Here is a 25,455-nt window from a genome sequence, read left to right as displayed (position 1 = left end):
AGTCGTGCGCACATCTTCAAAAATAATTGGCTGTGAACTTCTGAACTATACCACATCCGCATTCAGCGGAAAGGTTTTAAAATTTTAAAGGACTCCTCACACCCGGCAAACCCTCTATTCAATCATCTCCCTTCGGATAAAAGACTCCTCAGTATTAAGACCAGAACATCTCACTTCCATAATAGCACTTACCCTGAAGCAATCAGCATCCTAAATGCTTCACTGGTTGTATAAACAAGCACATGCACTTTAATTTGTCACTTTAAGGGCATGGGCCATATAGTTGCACCAATTGTATTTATTGTATTGTAATTGTGGCAGTGTGTTTTCTGTGGACACTTCTTATGTGTACTGTGTGATTATATGTTTTGCTGTTGTTGAGCGTACGGAAACAAATTCCAAATCAACTGTAAGGTTGATATGGCAATAAATTATTGAATCTTGAATCTTGAAATTTTCTATATAAAGCCATTTCTCAATAATAGGTGTCTCAAATGCAAAACAAAACTTTATCTCAATGTTGGAACATTTGTCACATATTCTTTGGATATGTATTAATAGGTTTTGTTGAAAATGGTACATGCAGTTGTGGTTTGTTGCATAGATGTTTATTGGTTTGCATATGCTCCTTGGTGCACATATACCACATTTCTTTATAATTATCCAAAACGGACTTCATAGCAGCAGCTTATTCAATGCACAGTCCAACCACAGTAATGCTGACAGAAATGTGTGTTTACACTATGTTTTCTATAAAGCTTGCTATAAATGTCAAATATATGTCAACAGCCTTAAATCTTTAAAGCCCCAATGACATTGGAGTAAAATACACTTGTATTTTAAGTTATTGGTGAAGAAAAAAAAATCTATATACAGTTCAAGAAGATATGTGAATATTGGCAAAAGTCCAGGATCACAGCTTTGAGCCATATCTAATGTGAATTTCACATTAGCCAAAAAAACCCATACAAATAATATTTATCAAATCACACTGATAATGCACTCAGCTATTTAGGGCATGTTATTGACCATACAAGGACAGTTTTTATTTTTTCCCTGTAGAGTTGCCACAGCTATATTAAGTACTTTGTGTTGTCTGTTTGGTATCAGCATTTGCTGGATGACGTGGAGGGAGGAGATCCACAGCTGAACAACTGCACAACAAGAGCTCCTCACTCAAACTGCTTCATGCTTTAAGCTTGTATAACCTGATAACTCCGACAAGGAAGTTGAGCCCTGAAGGCAGCTGTATTTTTCTTCTTAAGGTATGCTTTACAAAGTTATGGGATTATTTTCTTTCTTTCTTTCTTTTTTAATTAATTACCTAGTAAACCTAGCCTGCTATGCAGTGCCCTCCCAGAGTTATTGTAATCCTTTGTAGGGATTTTCCAAAAATTGATATATGGCGTTTTCTACATTCAGAAAATTATGATATTCTCTTATTCTAAAGTGCTTGTTGAGAAAGTGTATGTTATTTTATTCAACAAAATTTTGTTATACAATACTTGGCAGTAAAGTCAAGTCCTCATAAATTTGGTAAAATTCCTCTTCAATACCTCATTAATATTTCAATGATTCTATCTAGATCAGGAGTCATTGTGTAGTCTTGAGATGCTGCTACATCTTCATACATTGTATTGTGTTTAAGTGGTATTTTAACAAATATACTTAAAATTCTAATAAGATGCAATAAAGAGTGCTGATTATTTTAATATCTAATTTATAGTTTACACACAAAGTGTATCACATAACAGCGTTTTGGTTCACCAGTGTTTTGCCAATGATGTTAAAGAATAATTATGAAGGGCGCTGTTGGTCCTCTAAAGTTTCTGTTCATCTGTTCAAGCTGTTCATCCAATAATTCAATCTAGTGTGCTTCCTTCCTTTAGTACGAGTAGTTGTATCAAATAACTTGACTTGTTGACTCGGAACAAGGCTGGTTTTTCAGCCATTCTGCTTCTGTCTGTTTGATTGTGGTAGGGATCCAAAACCGTGTACATGTTTCTGTTTTATGTGTGGTGTGATACAGTAAGCACAGCACAAAACATGGGAAAAGAAACGAGTGAACTGACTACAGTTAATTTGGCCACATCTGGACAATACATTAAGCCTTCTTTCTGGCAAATAAATCACTAATCTCTTAAAATCTGTCATGTTTCTTGGGTTTTCCCAGATTACGTCAGAGGATTAGTGATAATCCCTTGATGTGTAAGAAATTTCAGCATAAGACACTGATGAAAAAATCATTGCTGGACTGCGCATGTGCGGATAGTACGCATGACTGAGAAAGTGGAGCTTTAGATTTTTTTTTTTTATAAAAAGCGGGTTTTACAAACATCTGATATAAGAAAAACAGGGTTTTGGTTCTTTTGGAATGCCTTCATAAGAAGAGCCAAGATTTGTTTAAAAAGACTATCTGAGGCTACTAATGATGACTGTACGGATGACACGGAATTAGGCCTACCTGTATATCCATTCCCAATCTGTCATTTAAACAGACCGAGACCGAGCTGTGTGAAAAGGGCGGGACAAAAGTTGAGCTCAAGTTAACTTTATGCAAATGAGTGCGGTGTTCACCTCTTAAGTCAAGACATAATATGTGTATTCCCACAGGGGGTTTATCTTGTCTGCATATTCCGTCCTTGAAAGACACACAAATGTCTTGTTCAGTGAATACCTTTCTGAAGAAGTGTATGTAGCCTCATGCTGTGTGCATCTCTTCCTCTTGCAAGAATTGCTTTAATAAATATATACTCAAATAAGACGAACCTCTGACTCCAACAACTTTTATTCAACAATTTGGCGTCACAAACAGGATTCCAATAACAGCTGTAAGTACGAATTTTCATTTGTCTTGTCCAGGTAATGCTTGGCGGAATCCAAAGAACTAGCACATCACATGAGTGAACGCTATATGTGGAGGGGCCCCTCTGTGTAAGCTTGAATCAAGTGGCTAGATAACAGAGCTTTAACCTGTTTGATTCTCGACCGTGGCTGGTGAGGTTTATGATCTCACTGCCTGGGGCAGTTATATCAGATATTATATCAGATATAATATCTGATATAAATATCAGATCAAGAGTAGGATCAGAAAGAACAGGCAACTACAAAAATATAAAAGGAAAGAAAAACATGCGTTCACTCACAATGTGCATCTAAAAATGAGAGTCAAAAAGAGGAATTACATTGAGTATATACCCTTCCTTTGCATATGAAGTGTGCATGAATTGTCTTATGTGAAAATTTACAAAGAATATTACTAACATTCCATGTTATAGGCATTCGACCTTTTCAGATTGAGTCAAAAAGGAGGACTGAGAAGTGGGATTGGGTTATCAGCAAGTGAGACAACCATAGCTACGAATTAGAATAATATATTCTGTCCTTGGAATACTGGCACCGTGTCTACTAGGGAGTGAAAGTTACCTTGACATCAGTATCGATAAAAGAAGAGACATTTGTGAAGTAAATCACTGTGTTCATCTGTGTTCATGTATGAGAAAAGACTGATGTATTCAATATTCTATTAGTGTGTATTTCATCTTTTGCACAAGCGAGCTGGAGCGAGGAGAGTGAGTAATTGGCTGTGTTTTATTGCATTCTGATTGTTTTGCATTCTGATTGGTAGAACAAACTGCTGAGTGATATAGTATGTTGTGTTTTAATGCAATCTGATGGATAAAACAAACTGCTGTATGGTTTAGTGTTGAAGGTGAAGCCAATTAGTGTTGCCAAAGAAAGAAAGACAGAGGGCAAAAGATATTCTGAGACGCTGTGACAAAGCAAATGCTGCTGTTGTACCGCCAGGTTCTCCAGCAGACATTGTCAGTAAAGAATTGGGCCAGAATTATGTAATCCCTTTTACATATGAATTAAACACTTGGACAAACGGCTCATGGCCACTCGGAGGATCTTTTGCCCCAGAAAAAATAGAGCTCATACAGGCAATAGGGGTCGTTCAGACAGGACATTCTCAGTGGAACTATAGCTATATCCGAGCCTGTGTTGAGGGATGGAAGAAAGTAGCTAAAAAGCATCCTACACCAAAACCTGGCAAAGGTCACATAAATCAAACAACTTTTATACAACAATTTGGCGTCACGAACAGGATAATCTATCCATGTAAAAAAAAATATTTTAAATTTTATTTTATAAAGTTGCATTGTACTGAATTGCATTGCATTGTATTGTATGGAATTGTAGGTCTATGTCCATGGTTTACAGTAGGGCCTTATTTTTTTCAGCGAATCTCTTAGTTACACTAACAATGTTCTTGTAAAACAGCTATTTGGCCAAATGGAAATAGCTGCTTCACAAGAACAAAGTGAAATCTGTGCTCCTCCCTCAACGCCTGCAGAATTTCTATTGAATCCATCCGTTCATAGAACTTGGTGTGAAGGGGGTGTGGGGGTATTTCGGATTGTCATTTTTTTTATCCAATCAAAATTTGATGTGTGTTGATTTGGGCGGGAGCCAGGCCTGCATGCAGGCCCTGGGTGACGTAGGTTCTTCGGCGGCAACTCTGGAATATAAAGGTGGACACTCAATGGCCCAATCCCAATGTCCAGTTTATGTACTAAGCACTGAGCCCTCACAAACTTAATTGACGTCACCTGTGTGTGCAGCTGTAGTGCGTGAGTGTGAGAGGTCATGAGGGCTCGAAATGGTATATGAGGAATGGGACAGCACTTTGTGGCATCACGTGTTGCCTTGATGACATCAGACGTTGCTATCTCCTGTCAATTAATCAATTTGTAATTGAGTCTTTGCGTTTTTGTCTAAACAGCATTATTAAGCTAAAATGAAAAACTGTATCTTGCATGTAGTTTCACCCTTTTATGCCTGTTTCTCTCTAAGTTCTTGTTAATTTTTTTTTTTTGTATGGGGTTGCTCATATTTTCCACATACATCAATATTAACGTCAGTAATACTGTACTGTGGGTAATACCATCAAGCAAAGTCTATAGAATTGCGAACTTGCTGAAAGTCTGCATAAAGTGCTCACAAAGTCTGCATGCACTTGCCGATGTAGTATGTAGTAGCCGACTAATTGATATATACTGTATAAGTAGTGACACTAAGTCTTGCTGTATTCATGTATGCGTCAATGGGATGGGGGTGGTGTGGAATATTCGCAGGCTGGATGTGGGCAGGTCTGGGTCAAAAAGTCCAGGGCCATTTTCTTGTCCCAGTCCGTCCCTGGTATGGACTAACAAACTTTACCCGATTTTCTACTGGCATGGGGGTGAGTAGATAATGACTGAATTTTCATTTTTGGGTGAACTATTCCTTTAATACTCGAGAATTGACGAGAAAGTCCATTCTCAATAGAGGATTTTATTATTGCAACTAAGTCTATGCAAAATGGGAAATCCCCTGGACCGGATGGCTATCCACGCAAATTTGAACTTGGAATCGAACTTGCTCCTATCCTACTATCTGTGTATGAAGAATCATTATTACCTCCGGCAACCCAAGTTGGGATATTATTTTAAGAAGCTCACTTGATTTTATCCAGGCTGGAGTCTCAAAGGGTCTCAGAAACTAAGCCTGAAAGAGCCTGGGGTGGGACAGAGGTGAAAATTAAAGGACAAAATTTTGTAGGACAAAATTAAAGACATTTTTGGAAAGGCCTTGACCTGGAGAGTGACATATGTTAATATGAAGAACATGGGTGATTCCTGCACTGCAATATTGCCCTTTGAACTCTGACCCCAGGCCACTTTTGAAGGCTTATTATGCAGCAACAGAACAGGCTAGAGACATGGGGTCTACTTTTCTAGAAAGCTATTGAGCTGCACTTTCATGGGAGTGGGGTTACTGATGGCAGGCGGAACTGAGTTGGGTTGAAATGCAATATTTTCTGAAATTCTCCTGCTTCCCATTAAGATAGCTCAAATCTGACAAAAGATTTGTTTTTTTCCACCCTCATATACCCCAGTTACAATGTCAATTCCATGTTTACAACGTCCACTATGGGAGAAACAACAAAACTACAAAACCCACGCAGCAGGGATTTTATTGTGAAGTGCTCATAGGAAGTGCCAAACAGTGCAAACTGTAGTTTTTCCGGGTTGTGGTTGTGAAAAGGCAAACTGCTCAATATTAAAAAGATGCAATACAATCTGAACCAAAAGGTTGATGTTATAAGAGGATATAATCAAAAAAATTACAAAAATATACTTTTGTTGGTGCTATTTTGCCGCGATTTCATCAGCTATGTTTTACGGGCAGAAATAGGTACGTTCAATGACGAAATGGATTATGCAACATTTAGAAACGGAACTCCCGGCTGCGTTCTTCCATTTAAATTATGCTTATTGTAAAGTAGAGGTAACAATACATTCCATATAAAGTGCTATCTTTTATGGAGTTTATTGAGATGCCACTGAAATAACTTGTTATATAGGTTATGAGCCAAATTTATTTATTTATCTAGCATCAAATACTTGAAAATGCAAGCGATTTTTTTTTTTTTTCATTTGGCCTCGAAATTGATCTACAACCATACTAACCAATTTAAAAAAAATCTATATTAGCACCAAAGAGCTCAAGCAAAGAAATGCAGCAAACGGGAATCCCTTATTTGGGCAGAAAATGTAGGCTAGACTATGTGTTCCGTGGTCTAGGAGAGAAAGCTGTAGGCTATGGAAGCTTATCGCATGCACAATTGAAATGGAAATGTAATATGTAAAATGGCCATGTAATCCTACATTTGAATTTAAATTTGCCACTTGTATGTGCAATTTTTGGCTAAAAATTCAAATTCAATAATGTCATTTGCGTTTGACATTTCCTATACTAGTATTGACATTTCATTCAACAGAGATTTGCACGCTTTATTTTTAGCTTTATTCAAATGATGATGCAAATTGGAAAATTAAAATTTATTTCCCAAACTGCATAGATATGTTTTATGTGATTATGCAATAATGGTGTCAAAATTATAATTGATATGTCATTTACCTTATATGGTTTTGCACTCTCTAATAGGGCATTTTAAATTGTATTATCAAAGACAATATTATGCTGTAAAGGTGGCAAAATGTAAATGGTTATCCAAATGTAAAAAGCGAAACAGCGCCTCCTGTCTTTGCCATTTAATAAACTCGCCACTGCGCTGATTCCCTGGCAAAATGCAATTGCAAATGCATTTCGAGAGGACTGCATTAACATCGTCACAAGCGTCCACCTGTCAGTCATCCCATTAAGGCAGGTCTTGTGTTGCACAATCGGAAGTAGTTCACAAACGTGGGAAAGGAATACATCCATGGAGAGAAGCCGGGGAGTTCTGTGAAATTGGCCACAATATCATTTCCGGTTCTGTCGCCGAAGCACATTTCCTTTTCAAAATAAAAGCCCGATGAGACTGGCACAGTGGTGAGTCGTGAAATCTCCCTAACTAATTATTAATAATTATGCGAAATGTTTAAGAAGATCACCCTTTAATGTCCGTGAATCAAGTTAATGCTGAACTGGAATAACAAATAGAAAGGTAGGGGGCCTACTGTAGAGTTTTATTGTAATAAATAGTAGGCCTATACTTTCCTCATCACTTTGATATAATAGAGTACTTAGCATAGAGCTTGGAAATGAAAATGTCAAATAAATGTTTTTTTGACAACAATATAGAACAACAAAACGATTTTCTTTAGTTTCAAAACTCTGTACAATTTTGGATAATAGCCTACATACACCATCGAAAACCAAAAATTGTGATTGTAATTGTAATTTTATTCTTACATTTACAGATAGAGCTCTTGATACAAGAAATAAAAATATACAGCAGCTGAGCATGATAAATAAAATAATAAATAAAACATGTTATAAACTGCATTAATTCACACAGAAAGAGGAAAAAAGGCACTATTTCCACATTCAACTAGTGTGGCTGGGAAAACTACAAATTGTGCCCCATTGAAATGGGGGTGAAATTGAATCTACTGGGGGAGAGGAATAACAAAATGTATAGATTCTGAAAAGAAAATGCGCTTCGGCGACAGAACCGGAAATGATATTGTGGCCAGTTTCACGGAACTCCCCGCCTTCTCTCCTTTCCCACGTTTGTGAACTACTTCTGATTGCACAACACAAGACCCGCCTTAATGGGATGACTGACAGGCAGACACCTGTGACAATGTTAATGCAGGCCTCTGGAAATGCATTTGCAATTGCATTTTGCCAGGGAATCAGCGCAGTGGCGAGTTTATTAAATGGCAAAGACAGGAGGCGCTGTTTCGCTTTTTACATTTGGATAACCATTTACATTTTGCCACCTTTACAGCATAATATTGTCTTTGATAATACAATTTAAAATGCCCTATTAGAGAGTGCAAAACCATATAAGGCAGTGGTTCCCAACCTTTTTTGGCTCGTGACCCCAAAAACTCTAGTGACCCCAAACATTCAAAACACAAATTTTTGCTAAAATTTATTTGTTTTCAATCATGTAATAGTTTGTAATACTATGTTGCAAGTAAACGTTCATTTTAGACCACATTTAGGCTATTTCATGTATATTATTGTGGACGGCAGCCGGAGGCAGAATAGCCAGGACGAGCCACAGATGAGTGTACAAAGTGAGGATTTTATTTTCCCAGTGCAGGATATGTACAGGTGAGCTTGTATTCACAAGGCTGCAAATTAATGCTGAACAAACAGTGACTCAAATTAAACAATGAATAATGAAAATGAAAAAAAGAGCTAAGTAGGCTACAAATATGGGCTATATCTGGTTAACACAGACCCCACTAATAGGCCTACAGCTCAGTTCCCACAGCATATCGCTAAACAGGCCACCTCCCTACTAAAGAAAGAATTTTCTATTAATAAGAGGGGTCACACGTTATGGCTCTATCCTTGACAATTATGTATATTTACATTTTGTCATTTAGCTGACGCTTTTATCCAAAGCGACTTACAATTTGTGCATCAAAGTCAACAACAGGATACACTCCCGGTAGTCAACAATAAGTGGTATTGATCGTTTAACAGTGCCAAACTAAGGTGCTTCACTTCGACAGTATGTATTATGTATTTTATGTATTATGATTATGGTGTCTCTTAACTCACCATATTTAATGGGACGGTTGAGCTTGCACATCTCGCTGCAGCCTTTCAAAGTTGGGTGGACAGAGCGCATCTCATCTCTGCCGTTACATCCAGTCGCGAACGGTACTCTGGGTACTCTTCTCTTGCTCCAAACCAGAATTCCTCCACCGCCACTCGCGAATGCAGTCCCTGTTGCGTTCTATCACATGATAGTTCAATCAGCTGTTCAACAGCGGTGGCAGGCAGGTCCACTGAGCCTGCATCACAGTGGAATGGGTCCCTCACCCAGTCAAACTTTGACATATCCAAGTCTGGAAAGTAAGTGGCAAAGTGCTCTTCTAGACGTTTCAGGTGGTCGCACATCATCTTTGTGGAGCACTGGTCATCGATGCTGTTGTCTGTTAGAAACTTGCTCAGCTGGGGGAAAGGGGTGAAGTTTGCCTTTGAAAGGCTTTCTCTCCAGAATGCGAGTTTCCCCCTGAATCCATCAATACGGTTACTCATCTGCATGATATTCTTGTTTTTCCCCTGCATGCTTATGTTAAGTTCATTAAGTTTTCCAAAGATGTCCGTTACATATGCAAGGAGGTACATTTTTTGCTGGTCACACAGAAAGTCGACAAAATCTGTTTTTTTCACATCCATGGAAAACGGCAACAGTTAATTTCTCAGCTTGAAAAATCGCTCCAGCACCCTACCTCTCGACAACCACCGTGCTTCTGTGTGAAAGAGCAAATTGTCGTGTTCAGAGCCCATATCGATGCATAGTTTTGCAAATAGACATGCACGTGTGCCCCGGTGGCTCACCGAGTAGAGCGCGTACCATATAAGGCTCAGTCCTTCCCGCAGCGACCCGGGTTCGAATCCAGTCCTTACTGCAGAGGGGGCCAGTTCCACGATTAACGTCCGTAGGCCTGCTTGCCGTCCCGCCATAGACGGAGCCCCGTCTGTGCAAAATCCTACCATACACTCCCATGGAATGTTGTTTTTCTCCATATAGCTGTGAAGGACATCGTACATTGCCTTGGCAGTCTCATGTTCAGGAAGAGGGAGACTACAAAATATCCTCGTGAATAGCATTCTCCTGCATGTAACGAACAAATGTCAAAGCATGGGCATTTTTTCCTTCTGTGCTGACATCCATTTGTAGAGCATAGGCTGGGGAATTTCGAAGTCGTTCTGTTAGCTTGCTCTCTTGGTCGTTACCGATTGCATCTATCCTTCTTTTCACTGTGTTATCAGACAATGGTATTGTCTTCAGTTTTTGCACTTCTCCCTCCCCCACATCGTTTTTACCATTTCAATGGCAGCTGGCAATATCAAAGTCTCAACAATGGTATGTGGCTTCATAGCCTTTGCAACAAGATAGCTCACCTCAAAAGATGGTTTCAAGGCTCGCTCACTGACAGTCATTGCCTTTCTGAAGTACACTCGCTGCTTATTCAGCTCGGCATATTTCTTTTCAAAGAAAGATTTTGGTTTGCCTACATATTCTTTATGTGTTGTCTCAAAATGTCTTTTGAGCTTGTTGGGTTTCATGCTCTCGGTAGACAGGACGTTACCACACAGCAGACATTTAGGCTTTTCCTCATTTTCAGTTATGCTAGTAAATCCATACTGAAGGAAGCTTTCATCATATTTTCTCTGTCTTTTTGATGTCTGTTTCTCAGTTTCTCTTGAAGATGTTGTGGGGGACACAGGTGGGCGAAGAAATCTTTCCATTTTCTTTCCTATTTTCTGTCGCTCTGATTTTCTTGCAAACTTTGTGCGCTGTTTATGTTTGAGCGTGGGAATGCACGTAGCCTGGTCACGTGTGATCGCGTGAATCAAGATATGCTGAGCTCAGTTAACAATATCCTGCATTTTATTTGAACTAGATTTTTATGAGGGGAAGTGAAAACGTAGGATACGTTTAGTTGTTTTAAATTGTGTGTGGTGTTTTTATTATTATAATAATAATTTTTTTTTTGTGTGTGTTTTTTATTTGTATTCATCAATTACTAGAAATTTCAGGCGACCCCATTTGAATTCCATGCGACCCCACTTGGGGTTGCGACCCCAGGGTTGGGAAAGCCTAATATAAGGCAAATGACATATCAGTTATAATTTTGACACCATTATTGCATAATCACATGAAACATATGCAGTTCGGGAAATAAATTTCATTTGAATAAAGCTAAAAATAAAGCGTGCAAATCTCTGTTTAAATGAAATGTCAATACTAGTATAGGAAATGTCAAATGCAAATGACATTATTGGATTTGAAACCAAAAATTGCACATACAAGTGGCAAATTTAAATTCAAATGTAGGATTACATGGCCATTTTACATATGCCATTTCCATTTCAATTGTGCATGCGATACGCTTCCATAGTAGGCGTCCAATACTGCTGCGAGAGGTTTTACCATGGAACACCCAGTGCGTCCTATACAGACGCGAAAGGGTACCTTTTGCGTCGTTAGTTGGGAATGAGAACGGGTTGACCCTACAGATGCTGGCAGTGGTGTCCGCAGGGTCCTAAAGCTCACCCGAGCTAAGTCGTCTCCATGCAATTTGTAATGTTAAACAACTTGCAAATTGCAATCAATTTAGGGGGCCTGAAATAATTTTCAGGGGGCCTTCGGGGCATGAAACCCGAAGGGGGTTTAAAAAAAGACACTGAAGATCATCATCCCATTTCAGATTTGGTGTCTGCATGTCATACACCCTCACAACTAGGTCTGATCTATGTAAGGAGTATATCTAGGGTGATCTGAGGCATTTTCATCCTCACGAGTAGAACAAAAAAAAAAAAAAAAGAGTTCTCACCAAATGAAAATTTTGCTGTTGTTGCAAATTGAGTGACATCTGAAATTATTATTATTCAATGTAATTCCTTTGCTGAAACAGGACCAAAATTTGAGGAGTAATCAACATGTTAATCGAACATCTTGAAGACCTTGCATCTCTGCGATGATCTCCACTATGATGTGCAGCAGAGTGATGCTACAAGACGCTAGATATAACGGTCACAACAGGAGCCCCCTTAGGATCGAGCCTCGCAGGAATTCCATTCCTCCTACACAGACTCTCACCGCTAAACATCTTCTGGCATACCTACCTAGACCACAACCAGACTCAGTGCGCTACAGTCCTTACACTAACAAGGTAAAGGTTTCTGCCTTTCAAATGTATCACTTAGATTCATACAGTTGAGTGTATGTTTTACCCAAATTTGTATCCCATATAAAATGTCTCCCCTGGCGGTGTGTCTTTGCCTTGATCTCCAGAGTATGGTGGCCCTGAAGTGCAAAACACAATAACATTTCACAAAACAAGTTAACAAAACCGAAAACGCAACAGCATTTCACAAAACAAGTTAACAAAACCGAAAACACAACATTTCACAAAACAACTTAACAAACCTGAAAACAACATTTCACAAAACAACTTAAAACCGGAAACAGCAACATTTCACAAAACAAATTAACGGCTTTGCAAATAATCAGCTCCTGTTTTGTGATTGGTCACGCATTACCCCACCTATAAACCCAGCCCTGCCCCACACACAAACAAATTGGTTTAAAACAGTATTTGTGCACATTTAAACTTGAGTGACAACAAAGACATCCAGTCAGTAACGACGAAGGACCTGCCTTTTCTGTGAAATGTTGAATTGTTTTCTCTTTTGCTGTTGTGTTTTTGAATTTGCTAAATTGTTTTGTGAAATGTTGTTGTGTTTTAGGTTTTGTTAAGTTGTTTTGTGAAATGTTGTGTTTTCGGTTTTGTTAATTGGTTTTGTGAAATGTTGTGTTTTTGCTTTTGTTAATTTGTTTTGTGAAATGTGTTTTTGTTTTTATTAAATTGTTTTGTGGTTTTGCACTTTAAAGACATTTCATGGGATTACAAAGAATGAAAGTACCTGTAAGGTTTCGGTGGTGGAGTACCCCTTACATACTGCAGGATAGCAGCGGCTACTGAGATGTACAACGAGGAGGAAGAAGCACAGCATCCACTCAGAGGTCAAGTTCATCAAAACTCTGTCGTTTACTGCATCTTTTACATGGCCATATTTACAAAGCAAAACAGCAATACAGAGGGACAAGGGTTCCCCTCTACCCACAACCAGCCACCCCGACAACTGAATACCCCCCAGTATATAAATGCCCTGAGTCTAACTACTGCAAATATAATAGGGGTGATATTTACAAGAAAAGCTGCAAAAATATATATGTTAAGTACTTAATATTTTATCTTTACACAATCTTTTCCACAACATCATATAAACATTTACATTTTACCCAAACTATACATTTAACCCCTAAACAATCAAACACACAACTTAACTCCCTTACAACCTCCCCCCCTCTCCTCAGTCCACTTGGTCTCCCCCCAATAAGGCTGATTGAAATCACCAGGGCCTCGTCAGCAACACTCTCATGGGCGCGCCTCCATGACAATGCTGAAGCAGGAAGTAAACCTCAGAGAGAGAGCGGATGATCAGAAACAAACCCGAAACACACAAACAGAAACCTCTCTTGAAAATAATCCAGCTAATGCATTAATCAACTAAATAGGATCCATCTTTAGCAAATCAACACATCACCAAAAACCCTAGACAAAAGAATGAAAATTTAGTGTCTGAGTGTATGCATGTACAGTGTATGGAAATGTATGTGTGTGCATAGGAACTGTACACCTGTTTAGTGAGGGGCTGCATGCAGATCCCTCACAGTACCTTGACGCAAGTAACCTACTTAGCTGCCTCATAATGATCGTTCATTATGTGATCATTAGGTCATGCTTGTTTTTGATCTTATTATCTCAAACCACAAGTGTCCATTGATTCTACAAAGAGGGTGCCAGGCTATACATTAGTCTACTTGTCTATTCAGCGCATTTCCCCATCATAATTTCCTTGTGCAGTGGCAAAACAACACACACCGAGGACAAAATTAGGATTGTAAAGGGATCAAATTCTTTTTTTGTATCTCCTCTTCGACAAATTGACTTAGAAAATCTTCATTTGACAATCTCAGCTGCAGTGCTACCAAATGTCAATGTCATGTAAGAGCAATATGGCGGTGCCTTTGTACTTCCAGGTTTTGACTATTATACTACTGACTATTTTGCTTAATTTTAGGCTTCTCCTAAATCCACCATGGCTGCCATGTTAACCACGAGAAGAGTGTCTCTCATCCCCAGCTTGAATTGCAGCAACTGTGACAACTGCCCACCTCTCCCGGCATCCTGGGAGGCCTCTCCATCCCTTCAGGCCCAGAGCCCCTGCAACCAATTCTCTCAGGCTTTGACTAGGCAAGAGACCCCCAATCATTATACCATCCAAGCAGCTCTACTTGAACCAATAGGAGAGACTCCGAAGCCTCACCGTTTGCACCGCAGCCGGCACCTTAAGCGTTTCAGCTCTAGATGGTATGCAAGCAGCCCCATTGGCAGCAGCAACAGCCCCATCCATGCCATAGAGAAGTTGCATGGAGAGAAGACACACAAGCAGCGCTGTAAGCTGCTGGGTGATGAGCGCCCATCACATGGCTCCAACAGCAATCAGCGGCAGCGTTATGTAACCAAGGATGGCAAGTGTAGGGTCAATCTGGGTCCCATTGAAGATAAGAGCCGCTTTATTTCAGACATTTTCACTACATTGGTAGACCTCAAGTACCGCTGGTTCCTTTTCATCTTCACTATGTGCTACATTCTCACATGGGTGGCCTTTGCTGAGATCTACTTCCTGGATGCCTGGTTGCGTGATGACATGGCTCATGTCCACGACCCACAGTGGCAACCATGCTTTGAGAATGTGGACAGTTTCTTGTCAGCCCTTCTACTGTCAGTAGAGAGCCAGAGGACTATTGGCTATGGCTCCAGGATGGTGACAGCTAACTGCCCGGAGGGTGTGGTGCTCCTGATGGCCCAGTCTATCCTGGGTTCTATTATCGATGCCCTCATGGTGGGCTGCATGTTTGTCAAGATCTCCCGGCCTCAGAAGAGAGCCCAGACACTGATCTTCAGCAAGCACTGTGTCATATCTGAGCGCGAAGAGAAGCTTTGCATGCTTTTCCGTATTGGTGATCTGAGGGAAAGCCACATGGTGGATGCTAAGATCCGAGCCAAGCTGATCAAGTCCAGGCAGACCAAGGAAGGTGAGTTCATCCCGCTGGAGCAATCGGAGATCAACTTGGGTTATGACACTGGGGGAGACAGGCTCCTATTGGTGGAACCCCAGACCATTACCCATGTCATCAATGACAGCAGCCCCTTCTGGGAGGTGGGGGCCGAGCATCTGAAGAGGGAGACATTTGAGATCATTGTTATCCTGGAGGGCATCGTGGAGGCATCAGGTTTGTAGGGCTATTTTTTCCATACACATTCATTTACAAGTCTCATGCTGTCCTCCACCAATGAATAAGATACTATATAGGCTTTATATACTAATATGTTCTGACTTTGTGTTCAGAGTTCAGGATGTTATTCTGAAATTGTTTTCAGATAAAGTGAAATTTTCCTCCATCCTCTGACCATTCATTGTGTTGCAGGTATGACATGCCAAGCCAGAACATCCTATACAGAGGATGAGATCCTGTGGGGCCACCGATTTGAGTCATGCATGTCCTTGGAGAAAGGGGCATTTCGTGTGGACTATAGTGCATTTGACAAAACCTTTGAAGTGCAAATGTCCCCATTTAGTGCAAAAGAGAGAAGCACAGCAAAGGAACAAGAAGTTCTGCTGTAGAAAATTTGGTCAAAGCAAACAGTTCTTGTTTCTGTACATAATATCACATATAAAGAGTGACTTAAAGTGATTGTAACTTTTTGAGTTTTCTTGGTACAGCATTGGCAATCATATTTCATAGATATGGATTTGAGAATGGATGTAATTTTTGCTGTTTTTTACTGTTAGGATTAGATAACTATATTATAGTTCGCTGTTACTAAATTATCTGTTTTATAGGACTATGTGTTAATACACATTAGTTCAAAGAGCTCATGCTGCACCACTATTTCCACACTGTACCTTTTGGTTATAATTTGCATGGCCATATATCATTGTAAAAAAAGAAAAAAAACATTGGTGAACCCAAATTATGCTCAGACATCAAAACAGGTATAGAGTCGTGGGAAAAAAGTATTCACTTTCAGTGCACTTTTTATTGACAAATGTAAAATTCATTCGAAATATATGGAATATGGAAGAATTGCGAAATACGAAATGAAACTCTATTTTTACATACAGTTGCAGGAAATTGATGATAATGTTTTTCTCTGACCTTAGGAACTTAACTTAAATTCCATCCATTACTGTACTGTGTATTCCACATTAATTGGATATTTGATGGAGAGTTTAATTACCTTAATTGCTGGAGGATCTAATATTATTTTTGTTTTTTGAGATTTTCTTTATTAGACAGTACAGTGTCCAATAAAGTGAGTACAGTGGAGAGAGAAGGGAATGACTTGTGAGAGAGGTCCAAGGCTGGATTTAAAGTCAGGATGCCATGGTTACATGGTATGCACCTTAGCCAACTGAGCCACACGGATATACGTAATATTAAAATCTGGAAGAACATTTAAAACCCCTTAGCACAATCTAAAAAGGACGTCTGAGTAATATTTTATATGAAATGATAGGCAATTTATCCCACATAACCAAAGGGCTGAATATTTAGAGTTAGACTCTATTATTTGAATGTATTTATTTTTATTTATTTATTTAAGATTTATTTGGCAGGGACAGTACACATCAATCAACATTTTAGTTCACACTTCAATGTAAATGTGTCAGAGTTAGTCAAGAGGCTAATTTACATCTGTAGTCCCCGGGCAGGTCAACAACATAACAAAAACAAAGTTAAAAAAAGAAAAAAACAGTACATTATGTTAGGAAACATTAACAGTACAGCAGCATTAAAAATGTTTTACATTAACAAAAAGTTCTAGGAGTTCCTTTTCACTTGATAAAATTGATACATCTCAGATGGAAAAAAAAATCTAAATCCCTTCAAAGGCATTTTGAAATACTTTTCTAGCAGATAATCATATGCTGAAAGTTGAGGATTTGAGTGACAATATTACTAATTGTTAAAGCCTATAAGAATGTGTCTGTCCTGGTTTTGTATAATGATGTACAATAGGGGGGACTGCACACAGCCTTGAGGGGAGCCAGTGGAAGAGAAAAGTTGCTTAGATAACACTCCATTAACCCTCACTTGCTGGGGCCTGCGCGTTAGGAAGTCCATTATCCATTCTATTACATTAAAATCAAGATTAAAATGACATAAAAGTGTGTTTGCTAAAATGTGTGGCTGTAGCAGAGGCTAAAGGTGCGTTCAGACTACGGGCTACAAAAGCTACAGAACGGTCTGGCGTACCAAGCTACACTGTTGCCAACAGAGCAGAAAAGTGTTGCCCAGGTGGTCGCTGACGGTTCATGTCGTCGCTGGGTGCACCAACTGATAATGTCAGACTGTCATAGCGTTGCATTTGTCTCGTTTTTATTTTATTTGACAAATACTCGTTCTTCTAATTCATCAAGTAAACAATAATAACGTAAATATAACTACCCTACACTACCTTGATTTGTTCGCGCTTCACGCGCTGCTACATTTTACGCTCTGCGTTTGTAGCGTCGTGGGCTTCCATTGAAAATGGAAAAATGAATGACCTCTCTTCCATAGAGATTACATCTCTATGGAAAATTTATCCATCTCCATCAAAAACACTACAACGGATCCACACTCCACCTGGTCATCTTTCATTAATTTCCTACAATCCTGATTCCATTACTCTTCTTGCCTGACTACCAACCATAACACATTTACATCTGTATCAATATCTACACCTACACTCTCACCTAAACCTACATACATGCACACATAAAGGGAGGAGGGGGAAAAGGAAGGGAAAGAAAAAAAAAAAACAATGTAGAAGAGGGGAAGGGGAAAAAAAACAACCTCTTGCTTTATTATTTTATTATTATTGTTACAATGGTTATTATGATTATCATCATTTTTTTTAATTATTATTTTTTTCTTTATTAACTTTGTTCTTGTTTATTTTATTTTATTTATGTTTTGTGTCTGTCTTATTTATTTATTTACTGTTGCTGTTGTTGCTGACAATATTACCATATCATAATTATTTTGTTTTATTATTACTGTTATTTCTGACATTGTTATTATTATTATATTGTTATTATTATTATTGTTATTATTATTACTATTACTGTTGTTGTTATAAAACTGACATGACTGACTAGACACATGCACCCCCCCCCCCCCCCCCCCCCCTTTTATTTTTATTTTATTTATTTAAATATATATATATGTTTTCTTTTCCATCACCACCACCACCACCCTACCATCTTTAGAGTAGACATGGGAACGGTCGGGGCGGTGCTCCGCCTTGTCCCGGGCAGCTGGGGTGGGCTGATTTGGGGTGCCCTGACGGATCTCTCTAGAGCGGGCAGCATGGGGGGCAAGGCTGGGTCACCATATTCCTCCCCTCAACAAAGTCCATAACTAAATGCGACTGCCACTCCCTAATAAACAGGCCCCCTCCTCCGGGTCTGGGAGCGGTTTAGGAAGGGATCAAGCCTACAATGGGCCAGCCCCCTCCTATAAGGGTCTGGGGGCGACCCAAAGCGGGACCAACATCAGACGCAATAAATACAAATCTCCACAAACAAAACAACATTGGAAACATAGTAATAACGGCACAGAAATTACATTCATAGTAATAATCTTAAAAGGTAGTAATAAAAATACTGTTGACCCAGCATGCCTGACCCTGCCAGCCCGTTCTGGAGCTCCCGGGTGGCGCCCCGACCCTGCTTCACTGCCAGTGGCTGGGGTGGACGTGCTGCTCACACCCTCCCTGACTTTATTATTATTAGTGGCGGTGGTGGTGGTGATGGTGGTAGTAATAACAGCAGTAGTATTATTTTTGTCAGGGGGTGTCAAAGGTAGTATTAGTATTAACGTTTTATTTTTTTTATTTATTTATTAATTTTTATAATTTTTACTTTTTATTATTATTATTATTATTTTTTAATTTTTTTTTTTTTTTTAATTTTTATTTATTATTAATTTCAGATATTGTGTGTGTTCGACTCCTAAAATATCTGAAATAAACCAACATCTTTACTTTTTCTTAACATAGATCATCTAGATGCAGTGTACTTACTAGTTTGGCTGTACTAGATATTTGATATATTCAGTAGATATATCTTTTATATCTTTTTTTCATAGTAACGCTCGCTGAGGCTCATGGGTAGGCTAATGTAGCCGCTTCCGCTATCGTCCAAAACTGACAAAAAAAAACTTAATTTCTCAGAATCTAAGGTGAAATAATTAAAAAAGGATGGCCATAACATTAACCTATCGTATTGTCGAGTTATCAAAGACACTTTAGTGTTTTTGTGTTGAGAAATGAGATATCATTAAAATCGAAGGTTATGTTATGGCTTCTGTGCTCCCCGAGTCCCGACTGACAGAAAAAAAACGTGCTGCAGGCACGAAAGATACTTCCAATTGAAATACATTAGTTTGAAAGTCGTGCTGAGTGTCACGAAAAAAATGGAAAAATCGTGTCCATGAACACAAATCGATTCAATTACGTGACTATTTTACGAACTGCCGTGAGACCGGGTTGGGGAGAACTGTAAACTGGTCTTCGAGCCTTGGATTTCCTTTGTCAGGCCATCCATCCTTTTGTTTGTTGTGTCCAGTAGAATCTGTACAAAGCCTTTAAAGTTGCTTTCCTGCTGTTGAATCAACTGTTTATAGAAGTCTTTTTGTTGGTTTAAAAGATTTTGCACTTGCTTATAGGAGACATAATCTTCTCCATTGCTTCCTCCTTTAGGGGGCATGATTAAGCAGTCTGTTGCAGAGGAGAAAGACAGAAACCAAAGAGTATCCACCAACAATCCTAGACTTTAAACAATATATCTAGTCGAGTCTAGCGAGCAGCCCCTCCGTATTTCTTGTCGGGATAATTCCTCTGGTATAAAGGGTAAATATAGGACAGGTGATGTTAGGTATATGAAAAGTGTGCTTATCTAGACACAGGAACTGGACTGGAACTACTGTTTCAGCAAAGGATGATAGGAAGGGCTATAAAACTCGATCTCCCACTGCCACTTGGGGATGCCAAAGTGCATAGTTGACTTGTGCAAGTGTGTCAGAAATTTCAGGGAGAACTGCAGTGCTTACCTTATTTCATATACTGTACGATTCTCAGTAGGACATACCAATAATGAGTTTATGAGTGTGAAGCATTTTTTAAGGCTAAGTTGTGTGTGCTTTATCTGCTGTGGGTGTGAACTGGGTGCTCCAGTTTGTCTGGAACATGCAACTCATACATATTGCCAAGTAATTATGTAGACTGATATGCACTGCCTTCTGTCCATAGCATGTCTTGTATTGTCCCTTTATATGAGTAGGGTATGGTCATGTTGTCCTGTCCCATATGTCAGTATGTATACTGCTATGTTGGTTAGAAGTCTGTTGTCCTGTACCATGTACTGTACTAGTTTGTTAGAGGTCTGTTGTCCAGTACCATGTGTGTCAGTATGTACTCTGAATCTCTGTAAGCTGTTGACATATCTGCACCAATATCACCAAGACCTATTCCTGTACATTGATTCTACTTGGCAAGTAAACTCATTTGCATTTCCACTAGAATGCCACACAAAATCATTTTTTCTTTCAACAGATGATGTCTTGTGTTGTTATTTCTTTAAAAGAGTAAAGAGCTTGATTTGAACTCTGCATGTGTTCACAAATGGCATGGTTTGGTGAAAGCATATTGGACATTGTGGAATTGGATATAGTGTGGGACTGGCTACCCGTCTGTGAAACACATCTTGGTCAATGCCACATATTGAAGAAGTCATTCTACCCACCAGAGGGCAGTGTTACTCTGTCCTCATGGATTTCGAATGAAACAAATGCTGCTGTTACAGCCATACATTTTATTATGTTGTCATAGAAATGAATATAATTTAGTAAATTAGTAAAATTTTTACCATCTTATAGTACAGGAATCCACAAAAAAGGCAGTGGAAAAGTCGGTTTCCAAAGGGTCAGAGAAACATTAAATAGAAAAGGTGGGAAACCGTATAATGCACAAAAAACAGATTTATTTGCTACAAATAGTGCTGAAAAAGCAAAAAATGAACACAATTACGCTTGGTGGGCCACCTACTCATTTGCAACACGTTTCAAGCTTGGTGCTCTTCCTCAGGCAGCATCAACATGGTAATGCTGACGTGTCACTAGAAATAGAGGAAAAAAGGGGAAATGACATAGCATGACCGGAAAACCTGTGATAAAACATAGGAATAAGACAGTTCAAAATATAGATAAATAGTGGGATGCTAACACTAATAGTTTGTGTAGACAAAGAATATATTAATGGTAATTATAGATCCAGATTATACCAAGCCAACTAAACTATATACAGTATGCATACATATCAACATAAATGCAAAAGTCAAATAAAACAAGAGAGGTTCAGTTCTTCATTAAGTCCATCAGGGGAGACAGTGCCCAGGTTAAAAATCCATCTAGCCTCTGACTGCAAGAGGCGGCGATCCAAGTCACCACCTCTTCTGGCAGGTGTGATGGACTCGATGGCCCAGAACCTGATGTCTGTGGTGGAGTGTCCGTGTTGTAAGAAGTGAGCAGCAAGGGGGTAATTTTGGTCCTGTCTACTGATAGTGCTTTTGTACAGTATGTTGCTGGAGACATGCAGACATTTTGGACAGTTTATTATTTTGTAACGAATATCCTGTCACGGCTCTTGCCGTGACTCTAGTTTTCCTTGTGTTTCTCGTTGTTCCCTGCCCCCTGTGTGTCTCCGCCTCCCTGGTTTGTCTTTCTGTGTTGTCTGTGCATGTCGTGTGTGGCGTGGGCGTGGCTCCCTCTCCTTCCCAGCTCCTGGGTTCCTGAGTTGCCGACACACCTGAACCTCATCACTCATCACCTCCTGTATATCAACCCCGGCGTTCCTACCAGTGGTCGCCAGATTGTTCCACCAACTCCGTGGTAGACACACTCTCGGTCGCTCTACACTTTCATGTCTGGACTAACCTTGTGTACCTAGTTCTGCTCATGTTGATCGTGTCTCTCCTGTGCCCAGGATTTCCTCCATGAGTCTCTCCACCTGCCCGCGCCACATCTGCCAGCCACCCAGCTTTCCTGCCTGTCCGCCAGCTCGCTATACACCAACCCGAGCTCCAGCCAGCCGTTTCGCTCGCCGGCTAACCCGCCAGCTTGTCAGCTCGCCGGCCAGCCCAGCCCCGATCATCTTCCCAACTCCGGCTGCCTGCCTTCATCTCTCCACCTCTAATTCCTACCTTCAATAAACCCCTTTACCTTTTACACTTTGTCCGTGTCTGCATTTGGGTCCAAGAAGACAAACCATTCCTAACATATCCAACTTAGTTTGAAGCTAGCTAGCTGGCTGATATTTGCTTGCTAAGCTTGTAAACTGTTGTTGACATCTTAAAACAGTTCTCTATTTAACCTTAGCTTTGTTCTATCACATTAGTGCTTTGCTAATAGCTAAATAGTAGTTTTCCAAATGCTGAGTCTGTGCAGTAATGCTACAGTGGCTAGTGTCAGTGGCTAAATACAAAGGCTACTGTTGGAACTTGGTGTTTCTGCTTCTACTATAATAGTTATCATGTATGTGCCTTTGCAGTTTCAAGAAGAAGTGGAATCATAACTAACTCTGGTGTGCATGTGTGTGTGTGAGTGAGTGTGTCCATCATGTGCCTCCCTCAGCCACAGACCTCGACACTGTTGAATGAGGAGGTCAGAGCAGCATGATGCTCCAGCAGGAGGAAACATCAACCACACAAGATGCTTCATTCAGTCCTATAACTCCCTATATTTAAACCACTGGCCCATTCTTACAGCACAAAGATTTTACATAGTAGCAAAACAAATAAAACTGTATTGGCAGTGCACAACTTCTCTGATGCCCTCACTGCCCTTGCTTTCTCATACTTTATTTTGTGGTAGCAGTATCCCAAAATGTGCGATTGCATATTTAAATGTATAAAGATACAACTACTACCTAACCCTAACAGATAATATATGGATACTATGGATCAGTCCCTGACTGTTCATCTGTCTGTCCGTCCATCTGTTCGTCCATCATGCACAACATTTTGGATGCCACAGAACCAAAGGGGTGTTACAATGTTTATTTATTATTGTGTAATTGTCTATACAGTACACAATATAATTGTCACACAATATCTTTGACTTTACTTATGATTTATTATACTTTTTTAAACTTAAGGACATGTCATTGCTTCATGTAGGCATTTTCAAAATTGTACTAATTGGGCTAAGGATGGCCTTACAATACGATATCTTGAATGCTGCTGATTGTTTATTGATGAAACTAAGATTTGTTTGTGACAGCATGAATCATAAATGAAGCATAAATAAAAACGCCTGTAAAAGTTATATTTTTCTGTCCTGATTTGTAATAATGCTATTTGACTTTGTTGAACAACATTTGACAAATAGGTAAAATAGTTGGTTGATACACCATATGAGGGTGTATCGATATGAAACCATATGAAACAATGTTAAACAGAGTTACTGCCAAGGATAAACACTATAGTGGTTTTTGGAGTAAATGAGAAAAAGGACTAAATATACCATAGTGGTGTCTGGAGTGCTGTAAAGTAAGGTATCAAAACACCATGGTGGTGTTTGGATTCCATGAAAGTCAGCTATTAAAACACCATACTGGTGTTTTCAGTCCATGAAAGTAAGGCATCAAAACACCTAAGTGGTGTTTGGATTTGAGGAAAACAAGTTCTCGAAACACCTTACTAGGTTTTAGAATTCCAGGTTTTACAGACCTCAAAACACTGCAGTCTTTTGAATCTCTATAATCAGGGGTGTCTCCAATCCTTGAAAAAAAGAGTTTGAATCTTTGAAATGTGTTTCAAATCACCTCTCTCATTGGTGTGTCCAGAGTTGCCACCACGTTTTGGGTTTCAAAACACTTTCTTCTAACAGTGCACTTAATACTCCTTTAATATGTGCATAGTATATGCACATATTAAAAACCATCTCCACATAGCACATATTAGTTTCAGGATTGGTTATAAGGTCTGATATTGCTTATTGCAGGTGCTTTATAGGATACCGATATAATTGTGTAATTTATTGTCCAATTTTACACACAAAACTACCACAATCTTTCAAGGTTAAAGGTGTCATAACATGCATGCTGTGTGGCCTTGCCTACATTGAAATGCTTAAAACAATAATTTCTGAACATAGGAGTGCCATCAGAAATCATGACATCAGAAGCCCAGTGGCAGTGCATTTTACGGGAGCACACCACAATGTATCTCTCAGATATCTGGGCATTGAACGGGTCAAACAGCCCCATCGGGGAGGTGATATAAATTCACTTCTTCTCAAAAGAGAAGCCTTTTGGATCTATACCTTGGACACATTAGCCCCTAAAGGGTTAAATGAGGCCTTTTCTATAAAGACTCTCCTGCAGTCTGATGGCTTTCCAATTAGCGTCCTCCGTACAGATCATTCTGCTGTCTGACCTATTGAGTTTATTGTTCTCTCTACTAGCTCTCTACATGCTCTCTATGTGGGATCAGTCCACTAATTAATATTACCACTTTTTTAGATTAGCAGAGGCGCCTCACAATAGTTTAGCACTTACCCTCTTCTTTTTTGCTCTTAAATATGCCATGACACTATAGGTAGACATGCTGTCTACCTATAGTATCAGGTGACCCCTTCTAATAGGTATTTGTAAGGTGTGTCTCTGTATGCACTCATGTCTGAAGAAGAGCATACACTCTGACCATCACATGTGGTGGTAATAAACACCATGGGAGCCATTTCTAGTGTGCGCACCCTATCTTGTAATAACTGACTGTTTTTCTGTCCGGCACCTAGTATTAGTTTGGATGTGCATGCTTTTGTGTATCTTCCCTGTTTACAACCCACGCTACAATACTTTAGATAACTAGCTATGCGAAAATAAATGTATGTAGCTAGCATTTGTATTAATCCCTTACCTTTATCAGTAGTTAAAAATAAACAACAACAAGAATTATCCACAAGCTCTGATTTCGCTGCTGTACCAGAGAGAGGTTGCTAGAGACCTGGGGCTGGGCTCCACTGTATGATTTCACAATAAGTTGTTTAAATAGATATTTTTACTAACAACATCAGTGACATTAATACTTGGATACATCATATTTGTGAATATTTATTAAATTGGCATAATTCTGCCTGTTAGCCCTAAAAACATTCTTTTTGTTTGGCAGAGGTTTTTGTCTCTATGGAACACCTATTGTAGTGAATATATTTATTATACATCAGTAAGGGGCTGTGTCCACCAGCAA

The 25,455-nt window shown here is 39.4% G+C and overlaps 1 protein-coding gene across 1 annotated transcript; it reads left to right on the top strand.

Moving 5' to 3' along the window:
• Positions 1 to 14,193: 14,193 nt before the first annotated feature.
• Positions 14,194 to 15,783, top strand: LOC139911135 (G protein-activated inward rectifier potassium channel 3-like). The gene is made up of 2 exons (XM_071898636.1): positions 14,194 to 15,391; positions 15,587 to 15,783. Exons 1-2 carry the CDS (start codon positions 14,194 to 14,196, stop codon positions 15,781 to 15,783), a joined length of 1,395 nt encoding a protein of 464 aa, XP_071754737.1.
• Positions 15,784 to 25,455: the final 9,672 nt, after the last annotated feature.

This window comes from Centroberyx gerrardi, chromosome 11 (genome assembly GCF_048128805.1).
Source record: "Centroberyx gerrardi isolate f3 chromosome 11, fCenGer3.hap1.cur.20231027, whole genome shotgun sequence".
NCBI lineage: Eukaryota > Metazoa > Chordata > Actinopteri > Beryciformes > Berycidae > Centroberyx > Centroberyx gerrardi.
The sequence above is the reverse complement of the archived record's forward strand: the minus strand, read 5'-3'. Positions and strand labels throughout refer to the sequence as shown.